General features: G+C 51.2%; 1 protein-coding gene across 1 annotated transcript in view; it reads left to right on the top strand.

Annotated features, from left to right (window-relative positions):
• Positions 1 to 17,378, top strand: part of LONRF3 (LON peptidase N-terminal domain and ring finger 3) — a 40,286-nt gene that overhangs the window by 1,134 nt on the left and 21,774 nt on the right. The window contains exons 2-6 of the mRNA XM_034649044.1: positions 231 to 709; positions 2,469 to 2,667; positions 6,138 to 6,260; positions 12,867 to 13,131; positions 13,906 to 13,999. Coding sequence (XP_034504935.1) covers positions 231 to 709; positions 2,469 to 2,667; positions 6,138 to 6,260; positions 12,867 to 13,131; positions 13,906 to 13,999 — 1,160 coding nt within the window. The remainder of the gene's footprint in view (positions 1 to 230; positions 710 to 2,468; positions 2,668 to 6,137; positions 6,261 to 12,866; positions 13,132 to 13,905; positions 14,000 to 17,378) is intronic.

Raw genomic sequence — 17,378 nt, forward strand, 5'->3', positions numbered from 1 at the left:
GGGTCCGGCGTGGAATTAGGTCAGGAGAGCACTGGTTGCATAAGGGCCGCGAGCGGCCCGGGCCGGGCTGCCCCTCCTCCGCGCGGGCGGGATTGTGTAACGGCTGAGGTAACCGAAGTGGGCCACGCTTGCCTCGGAAGCCATCCCGCGAGCGTGTGCGGGGGGAGGGGAGCGTTCGCGCCCCGCTGCCCTGTGACTCATTGTCACCGCTTCCTATCACACGATCCTAGGCTGAAATAGATGCCCCCCCCGCCCCGCCCGCCCGCAGCCTGCGCTCTCTTCTCGAACCCCTGCCCCGCCAACCCGGCGGGCAGGCGGCCGGGCGGCGCAACTGCTCGGGGATCCCCGGAGACCGCGGGCTGGCTACGGAGGGGGGCGCGCCTCGGCCCCCCGCCGCCGTGCGGCGGGAGGAAGGACGGGTGGGCTTGGCGGCTTCAAGGGCAACGTGTGCTGCCCCACGGCTCTGGCCGCACCGGGGTGCCCGAGCTCCCTCGAGGAGCGGCTCCCGCCGACCCTCCGCGTCCCGACCCAGGAAGTGGCTGCGGAGCCGGGGGCCGGTAGCGCCCAGCTCGGGCCAGCCGCCGGGAGCTCGGCCGGCGGGGCGCGGCGTCTGGCGAAGCGTGCCGGGGAGGAGGCGGCAGGGCCGTGCGGACGGGGCTCTGGGGATCCGCGGGTGCCCTGAGCCCGACTCCAACGGGTGGATGAAGGGGTGGGCTCGAGGCTCCACGTGTCAACTGGATATCCGAATTTGCAACAGTTAGTGGGGGAGGAGGAGGGAGGAGCGCGGGCTGGCGGTGCAAAGCTGCAACGCTAGGTAGAGGAGAACGCCTCCCCCCACGCCCATCCTGTGCCCAGGCGAGGCACACCCACCGTGAGCCGGCACCGGGCTGGCGAGTGCCGCAGAACAAAAGGGGATAGCATACGCTGTAAACTCTGCTAATGTCTGGAGAGCGAGCAATGGGCACTCAAGCAAGTCCTCTGTGCAGCCCTGCGGGAAAACCCCACACAGCGTGTTCCAGCAGCCCCAGCTGGAGCCCAGTCCCTAGGCAGGAGCGGGGCAACCTGCAGACAATGGAGGTCACTTAAACCCAGATCTCCAAGGGAGGTTCCATTCCTTTCAGCCATACCTCAAGGGCCAGGAAAGTCCCTTCCCGCTGTCTTCCTCCCTCTTTGTTGCTGCCGCCGCTCTTCCCCAGGGAGTTTCTTCCTTCACCTTTGTTAATCTGAGAGGTCAGGGTGAAAAAAATCTTGACAGCTTTACCCTTTTAAGAGGTAAGTGGCCTCCCCAGCAGGCGGGTATATCTGTGCTGGAAGATGGCCAGTGTCCCCTTATTATTCTATGTAGTGCACACCCTTCAGAAAAAGGAACATGTCCCCCGCCCCAGCTTCTAAGCTTCAAAGTCTGACCAGCTAGCTCCATGACTTGGAGCGGATGCCTTCTGCTCCCTGGGCTTGATTTTCCTCATCTGAAGAATGGATTGGGTGAGCCAGGTGAATTCTAAAGGCCTGTCCAGCCCTGGTATCTAGTGATTCAAAGTGTTAGTGAGAGCCAAGCTCACTTCATTCCCAGCAGCCTCGTTTAGGTTCACTCACATTTGGCCATCTAATGAAAGGATGGAGCCTTGCAAGTGCATTCAGAGAAACTTCATACGTGCTGGGCTTTGTAGACAGAGGTGTTGCTAATGTCATGAGAAGACTAACCTGCACTTATCTTCCTGGTGGGCAGGATGGGGGTCACCTCCCTTTCTCTCCACCCTGGCCTGTTTCCTTGTGGGTGATACCTCACTCAGAAGCCAGGCTGCCGGGTGGTAGCCATGCATAGCCTCGAAGTAGAGGGCCAGGGTTTCCTCTGTGTCAGTGGTGCATTAGCATAGGCCCTCTAGGAACCGCTTGAGAACGGAGCAAAAATTACTTCTTTAGGGGCGCCTGGGTGGCACAGCGGTTAAGCGTCTGTCTTCGGCTCAGGGCGTGATCCTGGCGTTGTGGGATCGAGCCCCACATCAGGCTCCTCCGCTATGAGCCTGCTTCTTCCTCTCCCACTCCCCCTGCTTCTGTTCCCTCTCTCGCTGGCTGTCTCTATCTCTTCAAATAAATAAAACATAAAATCTTTTTTTTAAAAAAAATTACTTCTTTATGGGGCACCTGGATGGCTCAGTTGATTAAGCAACTGACTCCTGATTTCAGCTCAGGTCATGATCTCAGGGTTGGAGGATCCAGCCCTGGGCATGGAGCCTGTTTGGGATTCTCTCTCTCCCTCTGCCCTCTTCCCCCCATCAAAAAAATTTAAAAAAATAAATAAAAGTAAACAAACTTAAAAAATGACTTCTTTATAGTTGGGGAAGCTCAGATCCAGAGTGGCTTGCGGGGTGTGGGAGGTGTGTGGCAGGTAGGGCAATATCAGGGCTGGAGATGGAGTCTAACCCTTTGGATCCCCAGTAGCGAAATCTGAGATAACTTGCCATTTGCTCAAGATCCATCCTCATACAGGACTTATGTGTTCGCGCTGGGACCACTAATGAGAGCTTTTTTTTTTTTCTCATTCTGGCAGCTCCAAATGACCACTTGCTTTATAGCAACCGGTCTCAAATTTATTTCACCTTGGAGTCTCATGAGGATGCCCTGCATGATGCAGAAATAGCATGTAAGCTCCGCCCAATGGGTTTTAAGGTGAGTGGAATGGGAGCGATGGGAATGGATTGTACTATAGAGAGGAGTTGGCAGGAAGGGCTGCCTCCCTGAAGGTTTGGGGTACTAGAGCTCAAGTAGAGCAGGGAAAAGGCTTTGCTAAGGAGCTGGGGGTCCCTTGGCAAAGGGTAACTCCAGGGTCTGCAAGGGAACTGGATTCTTCTCCAATTTACTTCTTCACCTGATGACCTGCAGAGCAGCTAGGGTTTGTGACTCTTCAGAACGTGGACTTAGCAGTCAGACCACCGAAATTTATGCCCTAGCTCTGCTACTTCTACCAGCTGTGCGGTCCTGGGCAAGTTACTTAACCTCTCTGTGCCCCATCTCCTCATCTATAAAGTGGGGGGATATTCAAAGCACCTACTTAACAGGGTTTGTTGTGAGGACTACATGAGCTGATTCATGTGATATGCCTAGAACAATGCCTGGCACAGAGCATTATATGTTCTGTCATTTTCAAGGACAGTAGAAAGCAGAACGTGAGAGAAGTATTGCTGGCTGGTTGTGTTATTTCAAGTCCTTAATATAATCAGCCTGCTGGTAACCCCAAACATCTAGGTCACATGAAGGGGTGGTCGGAGAAAGGCTAGACACCTCTCAGGTCACTTTCTGCATCTCTGGCCTCAGGACTGGCCCTTAGTCATGTGTCAATATTTTGTTTAGGAGATTAGGCTTGAGCCTGGGCTCTACTACTGCTCTACTACTTGCAAGTTAAGTGACCATGGGGAAGTCGTTTCACTCTCTTGACCCCAAGGGTCCTTGGTTGCAAAGCACAGCTATTGCTGTCTGCTCCAATTGCCTCCTGGGGAATGTGGTGTGAGGGTCACAGGTGAGCATGATCAAGAGGCCATTCTGGGAGCTCTGCCATTTGCTGGGCCTTGGTGTAGTGTTCTGTCTACACAACCCCCAGGATAACACCTCGGAAACCCACCTTACCCAGGTCCTGATCTATGATCCCTTATCTGAATCCCATGGAGCCAGAAGTGTTCAGAGTCCAGAATGTTTCTGATTTCAGAAAGACCATATACTAGGTGGCACCCTCAGTGAGCCCTGGACAGCATCCCACAATCACACATGCTAATATTTCTGCCATACATTATGCAAAAATTCACACTAAGTGAGATAAAGACTAGGACTTATTCTATATCATATATATTTGCCAACTAATGACTTCTGATGCCAAGCTTATGAAACTTTGGATTATCAGACTGTTTCTGGAGCTGGTAACCTCAGATAAAGCATCCGTGGACCTGCACAGTGGGCCGTTAGTGTCAGAGTGAAGCTCTTATGTTCTTTGATGAGGAGGTTTTCATGGGCTATGGCAGAGTAGTATGTTCTCCTTCCCAAGGAACAGATTTGCATTTTACTAAAAGTCACCAGTGTCTTGACCCAAAAGAGCTTCAGTGAGAACATTTCATGCCTTATAGCAGTGCAGGTCAGGAAGCTGCTTGGGGTAAGAGGACTTCTCTTGCAGGTTCTTCCGCTCCCACCCTAAACCTAGGGCCTAAGGGTGGGAGCCTTCATAGTACAGTGGGAAGCAGGGCCGAGAAGTAGTGGACCATTTCAGATGAAATGGGAAAAGTGACTTCCCCAGTGAAATCAGAGTTGGTGGAAGTAGTAAACAGGAGTTTCATTTCCCCAAAGTGCTGGGGTAAGTAGAGAGGCAGCGCAGAGAACGAGCGATATTGTCTTGAGGGTTGAGAGAATATTTGAACTGATGCATATGATTCCAAACCAGCCCATACCCCGATTTGCATAGTTCCCACCATTTCTGTGTGCAATGCCCCTAGGGGAGGGGTGTACCTCCTGAGGTCCTAGTCCAGCCGGTCCAGCCAGGCTCAGCGGTACTCAACATATCCTGTAGATGGTATAGCTCTCAGTGGGTGGGCTGGCTACCCTGAGCAGGTGGAGTATATGGGTCGCTATTTGGTATGATTGGAGGGGTCCTAGAGACCTCTCCAGACTCCCAACACTTATCCCTTCTAGCTGCCCTGAAATGTCACGTAAGTCTGTCTCCAGGGGGCCCCTGGTAAACACTGCTGGGAGGAACAATGAAGGAACCCATCAACACCCAAGTTATCAGTCAAGATTAGGCTCCAGGAAGAGGGTGGGGGGCACAGGGGAGGACCTCAAGAGGTTTGGAGCAGGGGCCACAGCTCAAGAAGGCAGATCCCTGCCTGCGAGAGGGTAGCCAGGCCGGAGCCAGAGGGCACCGCCCCAGGGCCTGTAGAAGCATGTTAGGAGGGGAAGCTGGGAGTGGCCAGCAGCTGCAACCTGGATTATTTCCTTCTCTAAGTTAGACTCAGGGTCAGCCGTGGAGGCAGGGGAGTGGGGAGCAGGCCCCTGAGGGGCACCCTAGATGACTCAAGATCAATGCCCTCCCAGCCAAGTTGCAACGGCCACCTGTCCCAAGGCACAGAGAGAATGTAGCTCTCTTCCCACCTCTTTTATTGTTCCTCCCCCTTCCCCAGGATGCTCTTCTGCTACCTGAGGAGTTGCTCTGCTGGGGCAGTTAGGCAGGGACACCAGAGAGCCCTAAAACTTCTTTATACTTTTTTTTAAAGATTTTTCTATTTATTTGAAGGAGAGAGAGCACACATGCATGTGAGCGGGGGAAGAGGCAGAGGGAGAGAATGTTCAAGCACACTCCCGCCAAGCGGGGAGCCTGACGCAGGACTAGATCTCAGGAGCCAGGAGATCAGGACCTGAATCCAAGAGTCAGATGCTTAACCAACTGAGCCACCCAGTTGCCCCTAAAACTTCTTTATGCTTTTTAAAGATGTGGGAAGGGAACAGAAGTGAGCTGAGCCCACGGGAGGGAAAGCATTTGCTCAGCCCCTGGTTAGCCCTCTGAAGGGAAGTCAGCTTTGTGGGGAAGAGCATTCTGGGGATCCTAGACCACAGTTCTAGTTCCAGATTTGCCACTGACTATACCTTGAGGTCTTGGAGAGGTCATGTCCTTTCCCTTGGGCCTCTTCTGAAAAATGATCAGCAAGTATATGTGATCACTCAGCCGGTAATGTGGACTAGGTCTTTGCTTGACAGACTAGTTAATAGAAAGGCCTGTCTGGGTGGGTTCTGGAAGCTGGACAGTATGTGCTTAAATGAGGGTTCTTGCTACATTTGGCAATACCTCCAATACAGCAGTGGGGCAGCCGGGAGGTCATATGGCACGATGGTTAAGAAATTGGACTTTGGCATCAGTCAGTCTCAGACTTAAACCCTGATTCCATAATTTACCAGCTGTGTTCCTTTGGGCAAGTCACTTTTCTGGGTCTCAGTTTCGTCTTCTGTAAAATGGGCTTCAGAACATTTGCCTACATGATAGGGCTGTAGATAAGTTGTCTTCTAAAACCCTTCACACAGTAACAAATACTCACTAAGCGTTTGGCTAGTGTCAATAAGTCAACAGGTGAATAAGAACAGGATTGAATGCTAATGTTTTCTTCCAGGCACACTTCAGAAAAGCACAAGCCTTAGCCACCTTAGGCAAGGTGGAGGAAGCACTAAGGGAGTTTCTATATTGTGTGTCCCTCGATGGAAAGAACAAAAGAGCAAGATCTGAAGCCCAGAGGGTGAGTTGAGATGATGTCAGGTCCAGCTGCCCAGCAGGCTCCCACTTCTCTGTCTTCTCCAAGGAGGGGAGTGAGGGAACTGCCCTCCCTGGCATTTAGGGCTCTGAGTGGGTGGCTCCCTTGGTTAAGGGGGCAGGAAGGAGACACAAGGGCCAATTGCCTGGAAACACCATCCTCTTGGCATATGCAATCAGATTGAGCAGTTCCTGCATTTTTGGAGGAGCCTCTTGCTTCTTACATTCAGTGTCTGGGTTGTGAGTAGGAAAACCAAACCAAAGCAAACCAAACAAGTTAACGTGGGGGTGGAGGCTCACCAATGTGAATCTGCCTGTTGATGAGAGGTCAGGGGTGTGGGGCTGCCTGCAGTTGTAGAACTTTGCTTTGGCTGAGTCATAGCTTCGCCAGCCACACAGGGCAGCCAGCTCCTTGCCAGGAATGTTGGTCACCATCTCCCCTGCTATATGCAGAACTCCAGCCTTCAGCCTTGGCTAGAAATAGAACACACACTGTCTCACAAATGTAAGTCAGGGACCCTTACGATATAATCCAAACAGTCATTCCAACTCTTGAATCCCAGGAGAATGTGGTGGTTTGGATTTGTTTTTTAATTCATGAAATGTTAGCCCTGGTGAAGGGCTCAAGCGTCCTCAGTTCATGGACTGCATTGCTTACTGTTCCACAGTGTGCTTTCACGGTGTGGGCCTAATTGGCCCGGAAGCTGGATGCTGACAGTCAGTGGTGGCCTCTGCCCTCCTTGTGCCCCTCCCCCTATTCACCACCTGTCTCCAGTGCCTCTGTCCCTGTGAGGTTTGGCAGAGCCGTGAGTGAAAAAAGCGAGCAAGAGACAGGATTGGTTTCTGAAGGCTCCAGAAAGGAATCTTTAGCAAAATCAGTGAACTAGGGGAAGCTGAGCTCTGAAGGTTGTGCTTCGCACAGATTTCTTCTCTGGAAAGTTGCTTTGACCTGGTTTGGGAAAGTGGACAAGGGGTTCTTGAGGGGAGTACTGGTGGCAGAGAATTGCTCCAGGCTGTGAACCCTTCCCTGAATCTTAAGTATAGTCCATGGTGTAAATAATAACAGCTGACATTTATCGAGCATTTCCAGTGCACCAGGCACTGTGCTAGGGCTTTCTGTGGAGGATATAATTGAACCCCCACAACATGCCTATGAGGGTAGGTGATGTTATTTATCTCCATGTTACAGGTGAGATAGATGAGGAAGCCGAGGCTTGGTGACTTCCCAAGATCATGCAGCTGGTGACTGGTGAAAGGGCATATAAACCCAACTCCATCTGCTTCCAGAGTCTGCCTTCTTAGCCATTCCACCATTCTTCGTCCCAGGAGGACATGCCAGGGGGCTTGGCACTCACTGCTGGGGTGGGGTGGAGAGTAGCAGTGGGACTGTCCGGTTCTGGGGGTGGGGGATGGACAAAGGTTAGTTAGAAGAATCTTGACTTTGGGGGCAGAGGATGCAAAGGCCAACAGAGGCAGGTGTCAGATCCAGGGGTGAGTGGTTTCTTGACTCCTGTTCGTCCATTCCCTACTTGGCCTGAGAGGCTCTGGGGTCATCAGTTGGGGTGACCTTTCTCTCCAGCCACTTTTATAGACCAGCTAGTGTCACTTGCACAACTGCTTAACGGGATGGGGCAAGGTGTTGTGCTAAGCTCTGGAGACCCAAAGAGGCATAAGCCACAGTCTCCGTCCTCAGGGACCTTCCAATCCTGCATGTGTCATACAGTGCACTATAAATGCCAGGCGATACAAGGGAGCGGATGCCCATAGTGAGCGTCCTGGAGTTCTGAAGTGGGGCCAAGAATATGGAGGCGAATTTCCACTGACTGTGATGAGGGCACGGCAGCTGTATAGGAACACTGAGGCCCCTCAGCGGTTCTTAGGTACTGTACCATTCCAGTTTCGGGGCTGAAGACTAGACAAAGATGGTCCAGGTTCACTTGGCAGTAATCGGCTACCTCAGGCGCTCCCAGGCCTAGGTTTCTTTTTAGTGTTTGTTTTTACCTCGGATTCCTTTTTTTCCCCTTCTTGGCCCATTCGGGTCTTTCTAAGGCTGACACTGAAGTGGAATTGACTTTCATTCATGTGGAATGATTATTCTCACTGAGCACTGATCCCAACTTTTGTTTTCCAAAGCCACTGGGAAGGTCTAGAATAAGGTCTTAGGTAGTAAATGTAAGAAGTGAAGTGCTGTTGCTGTTTCTGCCTTGTTTCCTTCCATTTCTCCCCTCTGCCTCCCTTCCCACCCCCCTCCACACTCTGCCCTTTTAACCTTGTACCTTGGGATGCTGTGTGGCCGCCACTGAAGAGCACCATGCTCTCTTTTCGAAAGTTTCTATCTCAATTCCAGTTAGTTAACACCCACTGTTTTATTAGTTTCAGGTGTACGATATAGGGGTTCAACAATTGCATACGTCACCCGGTGCTCATCAGGCATGCAAGCACCATGCTCTGTGGGGGAGAATTCCGAGGAAACTGCTTCAGAAGTGGGTTGGTCCTGTTGGGCCGCTCAGGAGGACTTCTGAAGGCCAACTTTGGTTCCTGGGGAGGAGGGGCCTCTGAAAGCTGGCATTTATGGCCCTGGGCACTGTGAGAACCTCCCCACCTCACTCCTTTACCAACAACTTAGACCTGGGAAGTGGGTTTCCCAGAGCTGGAAGGAAACTGCGATCTGTCTGAGGACTTTGGGCTTGAACGCTCGGCCTCTGCCTGGGCCCTGGGATTTATAAGTATCTTAATTAAATTCCGTCCGGAGTGGTGAGTATGTATTGGAGAACTGTCATGGGCCTCCAGAAGCTGGCCATCTGGTTAGAGAGAAAGACTTAGGTGTGCGACACGATTTGAGAGTAGGGCAAGATCGTGTAATATAAGGTGCCCTATTGCGGTGCAGTAGGGAGCACAAAAGGACAAGTGACACCAGGGGGTTTGTAGCACCAGAGCCAGCCTTGGAGACTGAGCAGGGTTCGGCTATGTGAAAAGTGTGACATTTCAAGGAGCATCGTGAAGGCACTGCTGGGGACCAGCAAGGGGACAAATTAAACTGGACAGAGTTTGGTCAGAGTTTCTTTTCTTTTTTTTTTTTTAAGATTTTATTTATTTATTTATTTATTCATTTGACAGAGATAGAGACAGCCAGCGAGAGAGGGAACACAAGCAGGGGGAGTGGGAGAGGAAGAAGCAGGCTCATAGAGGAAGAGCCTGATGTGGGGCTCGATCCCACAACGCCGGGATCACGCCCTGAGCCGAAGGCAGACGCTTAACCGCTGTGCCACCCAGGCACCCCTGGTCGGAGTTTCTGTCAGCCTCCTTTGATCAGTTCATACCCTATTCCCCTGAGCAAGGGCGTGGAGCATCCTTTAGGGGGTCTCCAGACACTGCAGCGGCTGTCCAATGGTAAACACTTCAATGTGTGTTCGAAGCCAAGCAAGCTGCTTTCTTGTGTTTCGTATTATATACAGTATGTCCACGTGTCTGTCTGTAACCCGTGCTGGCACAGGGGAGAATTGAAGCAAGAACGCGGGCAGCTTGTGGGGAAGCCTGCACGAGAACACATGTCCTTGACTCCCAGGCCCTTCTGGGTCCTCTGGGTCTTCACCTGTCTCCTCCCCTGCCCCCACCTTCTCCAACTGCAAGGGAAACCTGCCCTAGACTGGAACCTGCCTGCCTCCAGTACTTGAAGTTACCTGACAATCTCTGCACAGTGAAGGCCAGAATGGGGAAGGAGAGGCTGGGTTCTGCTCTTCCCACCACTTCACTGTGGAAGGGATTAAAGTTCCAAGGAGGATGGTCCGGGGAGGAGGGAGCAAAATGGTCTAGCAGGGGAAAGAGCTGGAGGAACCTAGAAGACGTGTGTAGACTTCTACCCACGGGGGTGCTACGGACGTGACTGTAGGTCCCCTGGTGTTGTCTCCTGCCTTCACCTCTCTGTCTCTTTCCTCCTAGGTAGGTCTTGAATTCCCACTGCAGGTATTTCTATGGAATGGTAGCATGGGAGTGATGGTTCTTAACTTTGGTTAGGGGGACAGAGGCATCTGTGGTGCCTTTTCGAAATCCAGATTCTGGGGCCACACTTCAGACCCGGGGGAGCCAGGCGTGGGAACTTGGGACCTGGAGTGTTGATAAGCTGCCCAGGTACCTCTGACGCACGCCGAGCTGAGGCCCCCTGCCCTGGTACGTGGGGGTCTCTGGCTCCAGGCTGCTTCCCTGGAGTTTCACCCTGCGAGCTGTGTCCCCCTGCCCCTTCCTCCCCTCCCCCCCCCACCACCCGAGCACCTGTAGAAACTTAAGCAGTGAAGTCTTCTGTTTTATGTCACAGCTTCTCCTTAGTTTCTTTTCACCATCAGTCCCGGGGGACTCTCAGGAACATTTTCCCGATATCCTGAAGTTGTTGGCACCTCACCCTAGATTAAAGGAACACGTAGAATCAATGGCTACTGAAGGCACCAGTCATAATCTACCAAAGTTGTCACAGGTAAAACTCAACTCGCCCAGCTCGCTCGTGATACTTCGTTTGGCTGTTGTGTGGGCAAACGTGGGAGTGAGCCCTGCCTCTCCTTCGGCTCCTGAGAAGGAAGAAGTGGAGCCGCTAGTGGTGGTGTTCTTTGCTAGAAGGTTATTTCTTATGGAGAAAACGATTTCAGGCACGGTCCCTGGGGGGGGGGGAGTTGGTTTTATTACCTTCATTTTTTCAGTTCTTGGTCAGACCCAGCTGAGAGAGAGATTTGATAGAAGTAAAAAGGAGTTGGCCGGTGTCCCTTGGAGCCATTCAGTCTAGGGCGGCTTTATCAGCTTAGGGGCGGAGCCTGGAAAGAGGCCTAACAACCCCTCCTTTCCTGCTTTTTTTCTTTGTTCAAGCTGCTGGTCTTTGAGCACCAGCTGAGTTCCTTGTGTAAAGACAACTCAATTTGATCCCCAAGTGGAGGTAATTTTATATTTCCACACGGTGTCTTACACATCAGTAGACTTCCAGGACGCAGTTGTAGCCGGGAAGAGGGAAGCAATTTGGGAAGCGTTAAGTCCCTGGGAGGAAGACGGGTCGGGCCCATCTTTGAGAACAAGGGAACAGAACCACGGAAAGATGGGCTCCAGGCCCTGGCTTTCCCAGCAGAGGGCAAGTGGGCAGAAGCTGGGGCTCAGAAGTCCAGACTTGAAGGCAGAATTCAGCCCTGAAAACCTAGGCACCTTGAGGCAATAGTCTCGCCTCTATCCATGCCCTGTGTTCTCCCCCTGTATGGAAGCCCTGTGATCTCCACGGCTTCTTGGGTTCTCTGACAGGCAGGAAACTTACGTTTTCCCTGCTTCTCTCTCCGCTCTTGAGAAGGAATAAAATGCAGGTGTGCCTGACTTTAAAAAAAAAAACACACACACACACACAAACAAAAAATGGGGCAGAACCGAGTATCTTCTGAAGTCAGAGAACCCCTAGCGCATGTCGGTAATGTTTGAGATCATTAGTACATGACTGAGAACACTACTAGTGAACTGAGGAAGTGCCGGGAGTGACTTCTCATCACAGCTCAATCAGAAATGAAGGAAAACAGCACCCGTGGCTTTCCGGGCTGAGCCAGCTATGGGGATTGGGCTTCCACATGAACTTTGCTTCGCAAAGCAGTGCACTCCAGTGTGGACAATGTCCGGGGCTCCGGGAAAGTTGAGGGAGCAGCCCTGCTGTGGTACTGCACGTCCCCTGAACTCCCCAGGCTAAAGCCTGAGAAAGACCCACAACTTTCTCTGCACCTCACTGTTCTCTCCCCACCATACACTCCCCATTTTCCATCTATCTACCATTTTGAGGGGCTAGGGGCTGGAGGGAAAGAAAACAACAGCATTTGGACCTGTGGACTGTGGATTTAGAGTAAAGTTCGGGGTTCTCCAGATAAATCTGCACAAACACCTTGTCATTGGATTTTTTCTAGATCCATTTTCAAATGCTCTCTCCTGGACAAAAATTCTTGAAAAGGCTAGAGACATTATTGGTCGTTTTACCAAATGACTTGTCTCTTTTTCAGACTTCTCACCCAAAATCGAGTCAAAAGAGTAGCTTGTCTTTTGATTAATAGAACCCGGAGTTCTCTTGACTCCGTGTATAACACAGAGCTCTGGAACCTGAGGTAACTCCGCAGGCCTGTGCGCACACCGTGCCAAAGCCTTAGCGAAAGTCCTATTGGAGCTGGCTTGCGGCTTGCAGGTGGCCTGCAGTGGCAGCGAGGGCGGCAGGAAGTTGAGTGACAGGCTCCACCCTCACTGTGTGCCTTGCTTTCCCTCAGGCAGTAGCTGGGGAAAGATTTGGCCAGGAAAGGGCGGGTTGCCACACTGTCTGTCCCCTTCACCATAGCCCAAGGTGTCTGTCCTCTCCACGCCTTCCTGACCTTGCCTAGGGAAGTTCTTCTGTCTCACCCAGGCCCGGCATGCCTTCACTGCAGGTGCTGTGTGGCCAGAGGTATGAAATATGTCTTCCGACTGCCCTCCAGCAAAGCTGTGTGTGCACTCAGTGATCAGGGCTGCGTAGTTTTCTCTCTGTCCCCGGTGGGTAGCAATGTCAGAGGACGATGCTGGTCCTAAGGTGATACTGATATTTGGCTCTTTCTTCGTCCAGGAAAACCCGGAGATACCACACTGTTCTAGTCAGGAGGAAGCAGCGGCGGGGGGAGACGGCGGCAGTCTGGCAGACCCAGTTAAAGTAGAGGGGGAGGGGCAGCAAGGCGACCAGAAGGGCCAGGCAGGAGACGAGGAGGAGAAGGGGGACGCTGCCTCTGCAGAAGCTGCCTCCACCAAGGCTGGCAAATGCCAAGAAAAGAAAAGGAAGCATTTTCAAATTGGAACCCAAGACCCAGAGATGCCTACGAAAGCCTCGAAGCCAGGTACTGACTCCACCCAGGGAGAGAGGGGCTTGGAGGCGGTGCCAGGGCGCAGCAGTGTCTGCGGGTTACTTGGCCTCCATCCGTGGGCTCTGCGGCTCCGTGGGCTCCGGGCGCGCGGCCCAGCTGTGGCACCGAGTCGTGCCACCTCAGGGCGCGTGAGGCCTCCGTGAGAGCCCACGTGGTTCCTAGCGTACTGCTGGGGTTCACTAATAGTAAGGAAGAGCCAAAGCCTTGTAAGGTCAGGCCCCATATTGCATCATGATACCTCACGCCCTTGATGGCCAGCTGCCCTCACCCTCGTCTCCATTCCAGGCACGGAGGAGCAGGGAGGTGCCATCAGGCCTGGCCCACCTCCTTCCCAGCTGGGGGCCCAGAGGTAGGCTTCAGAAGCAGCAGCTGCAGCCTCACGTCTTTCCAAGACAGGCTGGCAGTGCCAGGATTCAGTAGCAGCCTTGAAGGCCTGGCTTGGGCCATGGAATTGCTGCCGCTGCCCCTGCGGCTGTTGAGTGAGGTGCCTGTTGCACTGGAGTTGAGTCCCCAGGGCTCTTGGACATTCCTAGGCTCACATTTTCCTTCTTTGGGGCTGCTGGAAGCCTCCCAGAGCCTCCTTCAGGGTATCCCAATCCGGGTGGCTCAGGTGGCCACTGAATCTACCCTCTGGGAGGCAGGGTGAGAGCGGCAAGCTGAAAAACTAATGGGATTCTGTTGCCTCGGAAGTGCTGTCTGTGAAAATGAGGTTGGTCCCCCTCTGACGTACTGCTTTCTAAATCACAGATCCTCCAGCTGAGCAGGGGGCTGAGGCTGCTGCCAGTGCTCCACTGCCGTCTTTTGTGGATGCATCTGACCTTGAATGTGCCCTATGTATGAGGTATGTGATGGGGACTTTCACTTATTGCTTGAGCCTTCTTCTTCTGGGGAGTCTGGACCATTCGGCTAGTGACCTCTTGTACGGTTGGTTAACACGGAAAAGCCTGATTCTAACAGAATGAAAATCATGCTGTTGTTTGTCGCACGGGCTAGCATGTGTCCCTTGCTTACAGATTATATTCCCTGCACTCCTGACTTGGAAATACCTGAAAAGTGGGAAGGAAATGGTCTACTCGGAGATCACAGACTGATGGCCACACACTGAATGTCTTTAGTTTGGCCTTCATGGGATTTTTGTTGTTGTTGTTGTTAAATGTGAATGTTTGGAGATAGGACATACACTCTCCAGTTGGCCATGGTTCCCCTCTCTCCCAACTGCCTGTGTCTTATATTTGCATTACTTTCCTGGTACCTTGTAGGTATTTGAGTTCATGACCCTGGAACTAATCTCAACTACTGGATCAAGATCTCAAAGCTCAAGGGCTGACATCAATGCCATAGGCCTATTCTTTGGAAGCCAAGTAGAGGGCCTGACTGGTTTTTGTTTTGAACGATATTAGTAGTAGGCATGTACTTCTTGGCCAGACATCCCTTCTGTACCCAGTGGGGAAACAAATTATCCACACACCTACTCAACCCCCTCAGAAAAAAAGGAAGCTGATACAAGCTTGGGGTGTGTGAAAAAAAAGTACTTTAGTTTTTTTTTCCTTTCACAGCTATGACTTTGTGTAGGAGGAGCTCCAAAGCCAGAAGGCCTGGGCTTGAACCCTGGCTCTGCCACTTACTGGCTGTCTGACCTAGAGCAAGTGATTTTCTCTGCCACTGTTTTCTCATCAGTAAAGTAGAGAAGAGTAGTACCTACCCTATGAGGTTGTTATGATTAATCGGGGGAATCTATTTAAAACACATAGGATAGTGCCGGACATATTAAATACTCCGTAAATGTTAACTCTTTTTCTTGACCAGAGATTCTTTAACTTTAGGCCCGTGGACCCCTGAGGAAGTTCTATGTATGGCTTCTGATAGATCTGTGAATTCCTTGAAGTTGTATGTAAAAATGTATATGTGTGTGTGTATGTGTGTGTGTATGTGTGTGTGTATTTCCAAACAAAGGTCCACAGATTTCAGTAGAGTCTAAAAAGTGTCTTTTTTTTCCCCAAAATAGCATTAAAAGAAGGCTGAGACATTTGCATTAAAGTTGTTAAGATGGTTGGCCCAAGAGATGTCAGGAAAAATCCTGTGGTCTACCACACAGTGGGATCCAGCCACCCAAGGATCCTGAGATGGTTTCTTGCCCTTTGCAAGCACGTATGCCTTCCATATCAATCACATGCATTCATCTTTGGAAGGACTTTTCTGGTCCACATAAAAATGAGTAAGGAGGCCATGACCTGGACATATACTTTTTCTCTCTCTTAAAAATAATTGAATTGTCAGATTTGTTCCTGCACTTGGGCAGGCCTGAAAACGAACAGTCCGGCAGATGAATGCCACAGCACCGAAAGAACGCCTTCCAGATACGATCGGGGAGTTTTAGGTGGAGTGGGTAAGAGTGGGGTGGGCTATGTAACCAGTTCCCTTTGGCCATCTCTCTGTCCTCCTCACAACAAAACGTCACGTGGGTCATGGAGGAGCCAAGGTACGGGGCAGAAACTCTGCTTCCAAGCGGAGAAATGGGCCTCTGCCTTTGTGCCTCTAAGCCACAGTCTTTCAGGTGTCAGACTTTGCCAGATTGGTTTAGCTTGTTCAGAAAGCCCAGGTCTTTGCTGAACGTATCCTCCTTAATACTCCTCCCAACATCCAGCCAACGCAAAATCAAACACACAGACTCATCCTGTTTGTGTTTTTGCTGAGGGCTCAGAATCCTGAGGTTGAAGTTCTTTTGTTCTGTTTCCTCTGCTTTCTCCCTTTCATCTTGTTTGTCCCTGATCTCAACAGGGGGCTTCAGAAAAGGGTTAGAAATTTACTCCAAGAAATAAACACCAAGAGGATAAGACCCCCTTCTGGTTTGCTCACCCTGAATTTAAAAGCCATTATTTCCCTTATCCTGCCCCTCTGTTCTAAATGAGACTTCAAAACAAAAGCCCATCTTTGTCTGGGGTAGCTGTCATATAGGCTACGTATAGGTTTTAAGGAGACTCCAACTGCTTCAGGGTGCAAAGAAGCCTGCCTAGTCCAGAGAGCATTTCTGACCTCAAGGCTCTTAACTGTAGCCCTTGGGGTGCCTGGGTGGCTCAGTCAGTTAACTGTCTGCCTTCGGCTCAGGTCATGAGCCCGGGTTCCTAGGATTGAGACCCTCGTCGGGCTCCCCAATCAACAGGGAGTCTGCTTCTCTCTCTCTCTCTCTTTCTCTCCCCCTGCCCCTCCCCCCACTGGTGCTCTCTCCCTCTTTCTCAAATAAATAAATAAAATCTTTAAAAAAAACCTGTAGCCCTTGGTCAGAAGCATGTAGTTCCCCTTGCAACAGGCTTTGTCTGTAAGTCAGAGATCCGATGTTGACAGAGGCTGTTTCATATACATGCTTTAGTTTGAATACAGTCTTGACGAAGTTCCTGTTTCCACCTCTCTAGTGCTTTTTTTCCTTTTTATTGTCATTAAGATTATTATTAGGTTCTATTATGATCCTCACATGTCTTTGGACGAGAGGGTGTCTAAGGGTTGAGATATTTTCAAACCATCCGCTGGGTCATGAAACTAAACATTTGTACCTCCTCTACAAGTTTCTAGAATGAAATCTAGTTCTGTGGCGCTGCATTAGTAGAAGGCAAGTTGGAGTGTGAGGCTCGTCTTACTCTAGAGGGAAACTCAGGAGCAGCTTGTCTGTCTTGCAGGGAAAAGGGTGGAAAAGGTGAATGGGACAAGAATTGGGGTGTGCATTAATGAGACACTTTCCAATCTCCCAAGTCCCCCTGGCTGGATTGGGAGAGCTCTGTTGAGGGAATTTGTTTCCTAATTCCAACCCCTCAGAACTCTGCCCCCTCAGTCTTTTGTGACTGGAAACCTTCCCTTGAGATTTAGCCAGCTGGATACTCTCGCCACTGGGGGCCACCTCTGGGGCTGTTGTGGAACAGCGCCTTTGGGGTGACAAAGATATTTTGAGATGTGGAACAAGAATGTTTGATATTTGAACCAGTTACCTAATGGCCCAGTGACCTCTTTGCCAATTGAAATGAAAACTTTGTATTTAACCTAGTTTTAGGTACTCAAATAGCTGGGTGTTAAGGAGTCCGCCCCCCCCCACTGTCTCTCTCCTTCCTTCCCTCTCTCTCTTTCTTTCTCTTTCTCCACCCCCCTCCTTCTCATCCCCTCTTCACTCTCATTTGATAGCAGCAAAAGAACACAATACAAGGATGTAACTGGTGGGAAAAGATAGCTATTTC

Source organism: Ailuropoda melanoleuca, chromosome X (assembly GCF_002007445.2).
Source record: "Ailuropoda melanoleuca isolate Jingjing chromosome X, ASM200744v2, whole genome shotgun sequence".
NCBI lineage: Eukaryota > Metazoa > Chordata > Mammalia > Carnivora > Ursidae > Ailuropoda > Ailuropoda melanoleuca.